The sequence below is a fragment of the Styela clava genome, chromosome 5 (genome assembly GCF_964204865.1).
Source record: "Styela clava chromosome 5, kaStyClav1.hap1.2, whole genome shotgun sequence".
NCBI lineage: Eukaryota > Metazoa > Chordata > Ascidiacea > Stolidobranchia > Styelidae > Styela > Styela clava.
Genome location: NC_135254.1, coordinates 14,082,920 through 14,096,005, shown reverse-complemented (window position 1 = coordinate 14,096,005; position 13,086 = coordinate 14,082,920). Strand labels below are relative to the sequence as shown.

The following is a 13,086-nucleotide window of genomic DNA, read 5'->3' as shown; positions in this document are numbered from 1 at the left end:
ATCAAGCTGCGGGCTACCAGTTCAATGTACCCTTCTAAAAAGTCAGTTTGGTCGATTAAGCTTCAAATATTGATAATTACTGGTATTTAGTCAAGTAGAGACACTGATAAACTTTGGAAATAAAACGATTATAACAAGTATCAAATAAATTTCTATCAATAACACTTCAATATCAAAACTGAATGTTTCCAAATTGATTTCAAAGTGATCACTACTATAATATCCGAGGAAACCACAATGTACCTGGATTATTTACAAACACTGCACAAGTCTAAGATAAAAATGGACTTAACAGTTGTACTATCAAATGTTACAGAGTGTTGTACTCCGACGTGTAACTTGACACTGTAACTCTGAGCGTGTCTTGCAGATTTTCATCAGTGAGGCGTGTTCCGTGTTTGTTCCTGTCGAAGTGAGTCGCGGCGGTGTGGACCATCGTGCTAAGCGTTAAGAACGTTAAGTTCGCAGGTTAGAATACCACGCGGGAATAGTTATGTGCAAGAGGTATTCTGGACTCCTCGCCGGCGTTGGGTGGTAACCGCTGGTTACGACTCCCTTCGTCATCAAGTTCATGCTTCCGAAAACTAATAACTAGCTAATCCCAAACCCGACGTGAAATGGTAACAGGACGAGAGGACGTGGTTCGCCATATGTGAAGCCGTCTTATCGACTATCTTCTTCCTCGGAATAACTATGTAAATCCCAGTGGCGGCGCGTCAATAGGGCCAACCGGGGCAATGCCCCGGTTGTTTTTTCGGTATAATAAAAAAGATTCGAAAAATACCTCAATATCGGTTGCACAGACTGTCTACACTAGCCATATTCTCCCGACATGGTTCATTTTTCGCTCGCAAAGCCTTCGCCGAACGTCGACGGGGCGACGCCGATTTTGCCCCGGTTGCTCATTGTATATCGTATTCTCTCTTTTATCTTCCACTCGCCGCATTTGTCTCGTTTGTTTCCTGTTTCTTTTACTAAATCATCGGGGCTAGCCCCGAATTTATGACGACACAATGCCGACGTTTCTTACAACAACGTGTTGACATATTCACGCATTCCTTCTCGTTCGTTGGTTGCTTGAAGAGTTGATAGTTTCCTCGCCTTCGTTTTTGTCGCTTGTTTCGCTATTTGAATCAGTTAGAGACCTTTAGTCCATTTGCTTTCGATTTTCCACATTCCTTTTGAGCTCCTCACTTCTTTCCGGCTTCGCATTTCTTAGCCTTAGACCTCATAATGAATAAGGTTGATGCGCTACTTCGCACTCCGTTTTCGCAGCTGCCGCTGGAACAAAAATTAGAGGTACAACGTCTTGGGCCTTATCAACCAAAAAATTGTTCACTGGAACAATCCCATGACGGAGGAAAGCGTCGGCGTACATTCTGCGCAGAAACTTGGTATAAAAAACACGAATGGTTGTGTTACAGCGAGGACAAAAATGCACTTTTTTGTTTTTATCGCCTACTTTTTGCTACCGCTCGTGACTCACGTTGGTGTAAATTTGGTTCTAGAGATCTTAAACTTTTTTCTGAGCGTGCCAGGGATCATCAATCTTCTATGGAGCATCTGGACAATGCAGTAAAATACCGAACATTCGGAAATGTTAATATTGCAGCACAGTTGGATGAAGGACGCGCGGTTTCTATTCGTCGGCACAACCAAAACGTCGAGAAAAACCGCCATGTTCTCGGTCGATTGATAGATGTTTTGAAGTTCATTGGTTGTCATGAGCTGTCCCTCCGTGGGCACGATGAACGGGCTGGCTCTTCTAATAGAGGGGTATTTTTGGATATGGTGGAATACACCGCATCCCTAGATACAGTATTGAGAGATCATCTTGATGCCGCAACTGTTTCGAAAGGGACATCTAAGGATATCCAAAATGATTTGCTCGACTCAATGTATAAAATTTATTTTTAACATTTGGCTCTGGAAATTGAGAATTGCCAGTTCCTTTCGATTCAGTCTGACGAGACAACTGACATCACGTGCGTTTCCCAACTGGCTGTGATTTTTCGGTTTGTGAAAGATGGTAAACCTGCCGAGAGATTTCACAGCTTTGTACCAATCGTTGATCGCACGGCTTGCGGGATATCGGCTGTACTGAAAGAAGTGTTACAGCCTTACAACGCGAAGTCAAAATTGATAGCTCAAACTTATGACGGCGCGGCAGTCATGAGTGGGTCGAAACATGGTGTTCAAGTTTATATAAAAGAAGATTTTCCTCATGCGCATTTTTTACATTGTTATGCACACCAATTTAACCTCGTTATTAAAAATATGTGTCTTGATACCCCTCTCGTCCGTATATTTTTTGCAAATGTTTCGGGGTTTTCTTCATTTTTTTCCGTTTCGCCGAAGCGCTCTGACCTCCTTCGCCAGATATGTAGCCGCCGTCTCCCAGCTTGTGCACCAACACGTTGGAACTTCCAATCACGCGTGGTGCAGGGCGTGTCCGAAATTAGGTCTGAGCTCATTGAGTGTTTCAATGGCATTCAGAGCTCTCCGGTTTGGGACGAACGCTCTGTAAGGGAGGCGGCAGGTCTAAAGCGTCTGCTAGAAGATGGTGAGTTTTCATTTTTTCTCGCTTTTTTCTCCACAATATTCTATCACGTGGATGTATTATACGGCGCATTGCAGTCAAGGCTAATGGATGGAGCGTCTGTGCAGTCGTGTATTTCAGACTTCTGCGATGCTGTATCTCGTATCCGGGAAACAATAAAATACGACGACACATGGTGTGCTTCTTTACGCCGCGGGCAAACAACGCAGCGTTTGATTTTGTCTGCAAAGGAATGCTGTGACATTCTGGTGAATCAAATAGGCGATCGTCTGCGCACTGAACACCTTGCCGCGTTCTCTTTGATGAACCCCAAAAATTTTTCAAAATTTGCACGTCAATTTCCCATCCATTTGTTGGCTACTGTCTCCAAATTTTACCCCATGATAAACGTTTGTAAATTGGAAAATGAATTGCGATGTATATACACCAATCAAACTTTTTTGAACACCACATCAACTTGCGCGCTCTATGGGTTCCTCATAGATAACACTCTAGTAACTACCTTTGCGGCGTCTGCAAAATTTCTGGACATCAATTTGACGACGCCTATTTCTTCCGCCGACGCAGAGCGAACATTCAGCACGCTGAAGCGTATTAAAACGTATCTCAGAAACACAATGAAGCAAGATAGATTAAATTCCTTGGCTGTTTTATCCATTCACAGAGACGTTATTTCTGGGATGCATGACTTTAATCAGCGCGTTATTGAGCATTTTACTTCCAAGAAACCGCGGCGTGTTGCATATGTATTCAAGCAGTAGAAGTCTAGCAGCATATATATCTATGAGTGAGCGACGCATGTCCTTATCTTTGCATTACCTTACCTTTCTCCATAGTAACGTTTTAAACCTTATTTTAGGTTTTGTCTGCTTTCCCGAAGTTTCTGTTAATATGTCATTGTATTTATCTGGGTAAATATTGCCTTTCCTTTTGAAAGAGGTTTCAAAATATACTATGTCTATATTTATTAATCCCTTGACTTGGACCGGTTTTAAAGACACTTTCTTATCGCTAAAAATTGTCGCTTTTGCCGATTGGTTGTTACCGATGGAATGGTTTTTATACTCATAAAATGATGGGAGAACTTACAGCGCTCATCCTGTCCCCGTAGATGGGGGTGCTTGGTCCCGCAGTAGCTTGCCCCGGTTGTCAAAGTGACCACGCGCCGCCACTGGACTAAATCCCATCCTATCCTGAGTTTATGTCAAAAATGTTGATTCACAAAGATAGGTGGAACCAGACAATGGTCTTGTAAAATAGGATTGCTGTATGATTTGAAACGCGAATTTTTTCTGCCTGTACTGCGCTGAGCAGTGAGTGAGTGGATAGTTAGCGCGGTAGATTGCGTGACAAGATGTAAAATATCTTTTCGCTTTGCCGTCGCTACAATCGCCCCACTAATGAGACACATGCAGGCTGTCTTCATGGTGGTAAAAATATAGCTGGGATTTTTTATTGTTTTTTCAATTATTGTATTATTGCTGCTCCACAAACCAACGGACAAAATAAAGCGCGGTTTCGTGGAAATTGATATCAGTGTGATGTCATAATTCGAAGATTAATATTTAACCCGTCACATTACCGAGGTCAACTAAAAATCAGGTTGATGGTTACAATAATAATATAGTGTCATTCCCAGTTCCCATATAAGTGTGATTTATACAAGAATAGCAGGACAAAATTTAATTGATGTAGCTTACTCATAAGCGCCGTTATTAAGCTTAGTTTTGAACAGACCTGCGGGTGATTCCTATGGTCTTCGCGGGCGACTTGGTGCCCGCGGGCAACGCGTTGGTGACCCCTGGTCTAGATCTAGACCATATCGCCTTCGCATAACCTAACAATGTTACATCAGTATCGTGGAATTAAGACAAAATGAATAGTTCATTAAACAAAGAGCAGAAATACTATGATTTTCTAATTTCGTTTTCAAATGATCGTTTTATTAGTAAAATCAAGTGAAACTGGTATTGTATCCAGCGTTCAATCCACATTAAAATACTAATAAGACGCTCACGATTTTAAGAAGGTATTTGTCTCTGAAGAAAAGTAATGAACCAAACGTTTTCTTCTGCCACGTAAATGTAAATTAACGTCTAATTGACAGTTCGTTGTTTTAACTGTTTTTGGAGATTTGTGATTTTTTCCAGAATCTAGACCAGTGGTTCTTAAACTTTTTGGGCAGGTTGCTTTATAATAAGATGGCGCTGTAGGGGTGTTGGTCTCATAGCGTCATTGCTCAGATTGATTATAGGTATAAAACGCATCGGGGTACAATTTCGCCTTCTATTGTCGTATGTATAAAGCCATACACAAATACTGGTCATCATACATTCTCTTTTTTCCGCTCAGTTTGCAATACCTGGTGAAGTCAACTTAAGTTTTATGTAAAACTAAACACGCAATAAATGTATACTCTTTGCGCTTTAAGGTATTTTCTGCATATACGTTCACGACAAGTAAAATTTCAATCGTTTACTTTACTATTGAGCAATGCAAAAATAATTACTGTGTGTTGAAAATGCACAACAATTACAGACTTCTTGGCTTGCCTAACGTCTCTAAAATTCACTACCAATACCTTTGGACAACCACCAGGTCAAACTACAGTTTACACAATAGAGAAGTGCAAATGAATTTATGTAGATTTGTAGCATAAAAAAAGCCGTTCAAATGTTAATAGTAATTATGCATGTGGACTTTTCCCGGCCCTTGAGCGCTGAAAAATAAAGTCCCTAATGACGTTTGCGATTGCATTTTGCATTGATGTGGTATTTTAGATCTGTAATGAGTTTATTTTGTCATGAGTAGCCGCAACCGCGAGCTACCTTGAACATAAATGAAGTAAAATAGAGAGACATTTCAAAATCCTGTTAGTTGTCATAGATTGAATATTGCGGGACAAAAAAAGGGTATTATATCGTGAAAAATCAGGCATTTTTAACGAACCGAAGACAGTTTCAGGAGACGTTGCATGGAAATTTTCGATTTCATCTTGTGACCTGTCGCGACCTAAAAGCATCTCACGCCCCCCACTCCCCCCGAGGGGGGCGCGCATCCCAGTTTAAGAACCACTGATCTAGACGCATGGTCTGTACCGACATTGCAGTATGCTACTAAAGTACAGGCTATTATTTTGTGTTTAAATTATTCCAATATTGTGTTGTCGGTCCGTGAACCATTCATTCGATGTTACCCGCACTCCGGGGTAAGAAGGTTGACAATCACTGCGCTATCTCATATATGGCATAAGGAGTTAAACGGATTCGCGTTCCCAATATTTTTCGAGATACCGGACCTCCACCCAATTATACCATGTACAACCAAAATATCTCAATACTCATTGTCTGTTGAGTGTTGAGAAAGAATGCCAAATTACGTAAAAAAGTCGAAGCCCAGATCTACAATAATCATTAGTGCTATTTTCGAACTTTGCCATATATGCTTTACTCAAATCTGATTCCAGAATCGGCTTGTGTTTCGCTTCACAATTATATTTCGTAGGCAATGGTTACAACACAATGCCATTATATACCGGGGTGCTCCCGAAGTATGTGTACCAAGATGGTGCACAACCTGAACATAGTATGTGAACCAGGTTAGGGTTCAGGTTGTGCGTCATCTTGGCACACATACTCCCAGAGCCCCCATACCGGTACCATACGGGTAACGTTCATTTAGCAATGGCATATTCGAATGAATTGTTAAGTTGTTGTCGTCGAGCGATCGTTATGTTTATTAGTATTTGTTACACAAGCTGTGCATGAAATTAGTATATTTTGTACCAGACTTGGTAAACATTACTGGGCAGAAAAGGATTTATATATATTACCGGGTAGAGAAAGCCGATACGGTGGCCTAATCATGTGGCGAACCGCTTCTCGTCCGGTTACCAGTCCATGTCGGGTGTGAGATCAAGGTTGTCAGAGGTGTGGTGGCGAGCGTATTCGCAACGCTTAGCACGATGCGCCATACCGCCGAACCGTCTTTAGCGTTATTTATTGTTTTAGCAAGCGATAAACAACTTCACTCATCATAAATACACACAAAGTAGAAATCATGAAAGAATTTTATTGCATAAGAGTTGGGTTGATTACGAAATTGAAATAATGACAGACAAGAATTTATGATGGTCACCAATGGAAACTCAAGATTACCGTTCGAACATAAAAAAATAAAAATGGAGTTAAAGGTGATTTATCTACCGCAGAAGCCAACAAGAGTTATTAAGTGTGTTGCACGTGAAAAGCGTATGCGAAACCCACATCAAGAATGTATCCATCTACATAGTGAAAAACATCTGGAACGGGATAAGTCAATAACATGGGATTGAAAGATTGGAAATATAATTAAAAAAAAATGGCACCTATTCAAAGGTGAATGATTCTGTGATACAATATTCTAAAACCCATCCAACCTTTTAAAACAAAAATTGCGAATCTGGGAACGGAAACGCAATTAGAGAGCCAAATGAGAAAGCCTATTACAGTGTACTGTAACAATGCCAAAATTGTGTGTTACACAATTTAATGTATGAAGCCTTTAATGAACCAATGCTAGACCAGTACTGTATTCAGTGAGCAAAAGTAAACCAAAATAAATTCTAGCCTGTATAAATAAAACAAACAAAGAATTTTAAAATGATACAACATAATTCGAAATTGGCAATATTATTGCATAAAAGTTTACAGCTTAAGCATTACTTGCACCCATGTCGTCGCTTATTCCTCCAACATCAGCAGAGTCCTGAGAAAATATTAACATAATAAAACAGGTTATATGTCACATTTAAATTCGATTCAATGGAGGAGACTGGGATCAAATGATAATTAGGGCACTCAAATCTTTTCATCCCCCTCAATGACAGGACATTTTCAACTAGAACAAAAACTATTGATGAAACTGCTAACCAAATATGACTGTTAAGAGTATTGCAACTATGCTGAGTCATTTAGAAATTTCTACTAGAAGATAGAGCTTATTTCATATCAACAATAATTTTCATATATGAAATGCCAGGAATAATATACAGTAATCAATACAAACATATTTCCGTGTTTGGACATTTGTGAAAGTTATTTGAATTCAAATAGCGTTATTTAGCATATTAGCAAGATTTAAATAAAAAAAAATACTTATTTTTTCTCATTATGATACCTATTTGTGCTGTCGAATAGCACCACAAAGGGCAGGTGTAAATACCGGTGGCAACTCCCGAGTTTTGAAAATGTCCATTGATATTAAAATTGACATTTTCACACTACTTTACACTATAGATAGGCTAACAAGTAAATGTAACTCGCTAACTTCACAAAACTATTTGAAGAAGAATATTATTACAGACATGGAATCCGTCCACTGCTAGCTTAAGGGTCTACTGAGAAAGAAGTTGTGAGACATCTCATGTAAATGTATAAATTCATAATTCCCAAATTACTTATATATTTCTAAATAAAACATACTTTGGTAAAAACAATTGGATTGTCAAATCCACCCCCTTCGCTTCCATATTCTTCTTTTTTATTGAATGATGGCATGAACGAATTATATCCAGAGAATCCAGTTCCTTGTTTGTGGAAATAAAAAGCTGCACCAGCCCCAGCCACAAGGAAGACAACAGTTATGACAATACCAGCAATGGCTCCGCCACTCAGTCCACTTTCCGCTGAAAAAATATGAGCCGATGTGTATTCAGGCATTTCGAAAACATAATATTAAGATTAGCTTTTATGTCAGCTCCGAACATTTAGCCAACAAACTGTGGATTTTATAAAATGCATTGTGAATGATCTTTTCATCTTTTGTTCAATATTCTTTATATTGTCGAATATATATAATATCTTGCTTACAATGATACGATGAAATTAAAGTTAATAGTACACATCTATATCTCACAAAGTTCGATAATGTTCTAGTGAAAAATTAGTCGAGCTATATGGAGACTTAAGATGCTATTATGACTCAACAAAGTGTGGATAGGGTATAAACATAAATTTATTTCGACTCTATAATCAGCATAACAGGTGACAAAATAATTGATAAAAATAAACACTGAGGAGTGAGTTATAGAAAGATAGAAAACTTGGACTCTAAAATAAACTGGGGACGTAGTTGTATATATATATATCAGATTTCAATGAATGATTTCTCAAAATGTGAAATAGTAAAAATTTTCCTTTGAACAACAGTTTTTGAAACAGTCACTAACTAACAGACTTACGTTGGATAGCACTTTCAGTTGTAGTCGTTACTCGTTTAGTTGTCACTGGAGTGTTTGTGGGTTCCGTTGTTTTGGGTCCTTCATCGGTACGTGGAGGTTCAGTATCATGTGGCTCTGTCAGTGGTGGTTTATCAGTTGGTGGGAACTTGTCTAAAAATAGTACAAAACGTTAGTCACTGTCACTGGAATAAAAAGTGTTATCGTGTTTGATGCTGCTATCTATGCCATACGCCGATTCATTTTTGACAACTGACATACAAGTGCAGTGCTGATAACAAAATTTTCCAAGAGTTTTTTCTATTTGAAATTTACACCACAACAAAAATCAGCAACATTTTTGTATTTGTTATTATTATATAGTGTTACATTAAGGTGTTGAATTATACCTATATTTCTTGACCTAGTATAGACTACTAGTTGATCCATGTTAGAACACCACAACAAAAATCAGCAACATTTTTGTATTTGTTATTATTATATAGTGTTACATTAACGTGTTGAATTATATCTATATTTCTTGACCTAGTATAGACTACTAGTTGATCCATGTTAGAAACATATTAATCATGAAATTGCTATTTGGTTCAACTCCCGGGATTATTGTTTAACTTACTAGAACAACATTGTCGTTCAGATGGTCCACCACAGTATCCACTATAATATAATCCATCACAATAATTAGAATTATACTGGCAATTTCCCGACATTTGACTTTGACATGGGCCATCGTCTTCCTCCCAACCATCAACCTGGTCATTACCTAAGTAACAAGTGCAAAAAGAACACATTTAAAAAAAATTGAAGACAAAAAAGGTCGCATTTAATAGTACAATGAAAGTGCAATTTTAGGTTCAAAGCACAAACCTCTATAGCTTATGTTATTGAAAACTATCCAACTACCCAGTAAATTGGTCAAATTTACAAAATGGAACTTTGAAGCATGTATACCATAATGAATGTATTGATATGGACTACTTAATTTAAGTTCAATGAGGTGAAAGTTTCAATTTCATAGTAGAGTATTTTCTATTAGATCAAAAGCCATCCTTCCAAACAAAGCTTCAAATAAGCAATAATAAACAGCCAGTTACTGAGGTGGTATAATTTATGACTTGAAATAAACTATTTAATCTAATATATCTTATTAGAGTGGCCTGTTGACTGGTGAAGTAAACTAAGCCTGAATCTAAAATTATCTATTCTGTTGTACGGACATAGTTGGGTCAAAACACTGACCACAATGCCATCATGCACAAAAAGGCATATTCAACTTTTGAATATTATTTAAACATAGAATTTATATAATATGTATATTCCAAAGCAAAACAAAAAAACTTTTACAAGTATCGTCATTGGCGGCACATGAAAAACAACATCTGTTATGATTATTGCCACTGCATAAATTTTGTTCATAACCAAGATCGCAGACATTATGTCTGTAATCTTTGCAAGCTCCGCCTTTCTCCAAACATTCAGCGTCATCTGAAAATGGGGGTATTTCGTAATATAAAAGATTGGATGGAAAGGAAAAACATAAAATGGGCCATCAATTCAAATATGCTTCAGTTGAGCATATCGCACATGCACACAAATAAAGTTGTAACATAATACTGTAACAAGTCCCATTGTCATATCATTGGACACAGTTTGTCTTGATAGATCATTTTTTTAGATCGTTGTTGGTGTTCTTAATGTAGTTGACAATGTTTCAAAGATTACAGATAAAAATTCAAATGTATATGCCTATTGTCTGCACAATAATTATTGAAAATAAATATTGAGATTCAATTCTGGGAAAATTATAAATACTTTAATTTGTTCACTTTCTACATTGAGGAATTCGATGAGTATGAATGTATAGCATTTGATAACGGGTGAGTGTTGTCCTAGTAATTAAAAAAGTTGCTGCCAAATATTACTTACATCTTGAATAGTAACACGTTAGTTGAGAAGAATCGGTTGGATCCCAACAACAACCTCTTTCCAAACATTCATATTCATTTATGCCATCATAGCCACAATCAGTTCGTTGAGAAGCATCAAATGAGCAATGACTATAAGCTAAATTGGATCAGTTTCATAATTAATAAGTTAGTAACGACAGTGATTCATTACATTTGTACTAGAAATCTAATAAGAGCTGAAGCAACTGAAATCCTATTTTATCAAGTCAACCATTTTGAAGTATCAATTCTAAGCTAACTTGAGTCTTTTTGTGATTCGAAAAGTAGCTCTCAAATTGCTAGAAATACGTTACACTAAAGGCTATTAGACACTTATATTGGTCAATCAATAAATCTATTTCTGGGCAATTAAATAAAGATTTTAATGTCAAACATTAACTGTACGAAATATTCAGTTACTACTTACATTTATGTTTCTTGCAGACATATCCTCGTAAGTTTGAGCAAATTGCATCATTCCAATAACCAGTGCTATACATTTCAGTACATTGTTCTCCTGTTTCACCTACATTGTTTGGTTCACCATCTTTCCAATAAACATATGACAATGGGGTGTCATCAGTCCATTCCCATCCACCTACGATAAAAATTTCAAAATTACTCGTAATATCTAAAATTATTTAAAATGCTTCAAATTTAACTATAAAGATGTTCTAAAAATAGCATCTAATTTTAAAATGTTCAAAAATCCACATTGACATTGATTATTTCAGACATCCGCTTAAACATATAGTCTTTGAAATAATTTTTTGGATTCAACATTTGGATTCAAGAAACAAAATTCATTACAAAAATTCATCTGTTGCTGGAATAAGGTTGGGGAATTTAGCAATTCTTTTGATTGGTTGATTAGTAATTATGACTTTGTCATATAATTAAAACAATAAAATATCGGTAATTCAAATTAATAAATTTTACAAAATCTCATTTAAAAACAAAAAGGCTTTATTATTACAGCGACATGTATCTTATTTTGCCAGGGTACCAGTACCAGTAATATGTTTCCAAAAATAGGTAAATCAATTTTAAGACAATATTATATTCTTAGAACTTTATGTCAAATATTTACCACTGCACCTGTCTTGTATACAAAAATAAATAATCAGAGGACCTCCTGAAGTATGTGCACCTAGGAACTCAGGTTGTGTACCAGGTTAGAGTTAAGGTTATGCGACATCTTGGTGCGCATACTTCAGGAGTACCCAATCAGATATCAGAGGTTGAAATTATTTCGAAAAACGAAAGAAATATTATTGGAAAATATAGAAAATAAAATTGCATTACAAATTTTAGTAAGTGAAACATCTATACAAACCCCATGCATTCCTTTTCAATCCAAGCCATACATTTCTACCGCCAGCCCATGTTTTTATAGCTTTGTTCTCAATATCACTATGAATACTAACAAGGTATCCAGATCGTTTTTGACAATCCAAATCAGCATCACCCCATGATCGTTGATCAGTATTGGTATATCCTGAATTTGATGTTGAAATAGATTGGTTATAAGATATTCGAGAAAATAAAAACTTTGAGACTCTCAAATATACCAGTGAAGGAAGACTAATAAAGAACCAACTCAAAATGTTGACTTGAAGAGCTTATACCAGACACGCTTACTAAACTTTCAGTGCACGAAAAGGTGAAAGAAGCATTGCCAAAAATTGTCATTTTACTACACATACCGTAGGCTATTAAGCCAATGAACTAGCTACCAAAACTTGATAGGTTTCTATAAGATCTGTTATTATTTACAAACTATTTTATTGTTATTGTTTAAAAATTAGCATTTCTTACCTGGTCTTACAAAATAACAATAATCTCCAAAGGAAACCCATTCTGGATCACAAGTGCCAAGGCCTGGATCTCCAGGTGTTGGTAATATTACTGCAAAGGAATGTTGATGCTATAAATCTTTACAAAAACAACAATCCCTAACAATTGTGTAATAGTGGGGTGTCATTTTGGTACCAGTTGATATTTTGTAATGATTTTTATACATTATACTCTATGCTGGACATGCCGGTAATTATTTTTAACATATTATTTTTTACTTTTGATATTAATTTTGTATCAAAGATGAATATTATCAATCATGATGTCAAGATCATCTTAATGAAATATTTATTGATGAATAAGATAGGATTGGCAGTTTGCCAAAACCATCCCCAATCCACCAGTATGATAGTAAAATTCCAACATAAAAATGGACTATAATTATTGTATGTATGTATATATGTTTAAATCCTTCAAAAATGTAACAGTATCTGCATAAGAAATTAACAGTATAAAGATACATTTTCAAGACTTTACTGGCCTAAGACATGGATGTGCGACATTCA

The 13,086-nt window shown here is 36.7% G+C and overlaps 1 protein-coding gene across 2 annotated transcripts in view; it reads right to left on the bottom strand.

Moving 5' to 3' along the window:
- Window positions 1-6,611: 6,611 nt before the first annotated feature.
- LOC120344668 (uncharacterized) overlaps window positions 6,612-13,086 on the bottom strand; it is a 50,891-nt gene continuing 44,416 nt past the window's right edge. For both annotated transcript variants that reach the window (XM_078112886.1, XM_039413966.2), the window contains exons 51-59: window positions 12,542-12,631; window positions 12,060-12,221; window positions 11,151-11,321; window positions 10,704-10,841; window positions 10,122-10,262; window positions 9,394-9,540; window positions 8,781-8,930; window positions 8,023-8,225; window positions 6,612-7,306 (exon numbers count right to left, since the gene is read on the bottom strand). In XM_078112886.1, coding sequence (XP_077969012.1) covers window positions 7,253-7,306; window positions 8,023-8,225; window positions 8,781-8,930; window positions 9,394-9,540; window positions 10,122-10,262; window positions 10,704-10,841; window positions 11,151-11,321; window positions 12,060-12,221; window positions 12,542-12,631 — 1,256 coding nt within the window. In that variant the 3' untranslated portion in view covers window positions 6,612-7,252. The remainder of the gene's footprint in view (window positions 7,307-8,022; window positions 8,226-8,780; window positions 8,931-9,393; window positions 9,541-10,121; window positions 10,263-10,703; window positions 10,842-11,150; window positions 11,322-12,059; window positions 12,222-12,541; window positions 12,632-13,086) is intronic.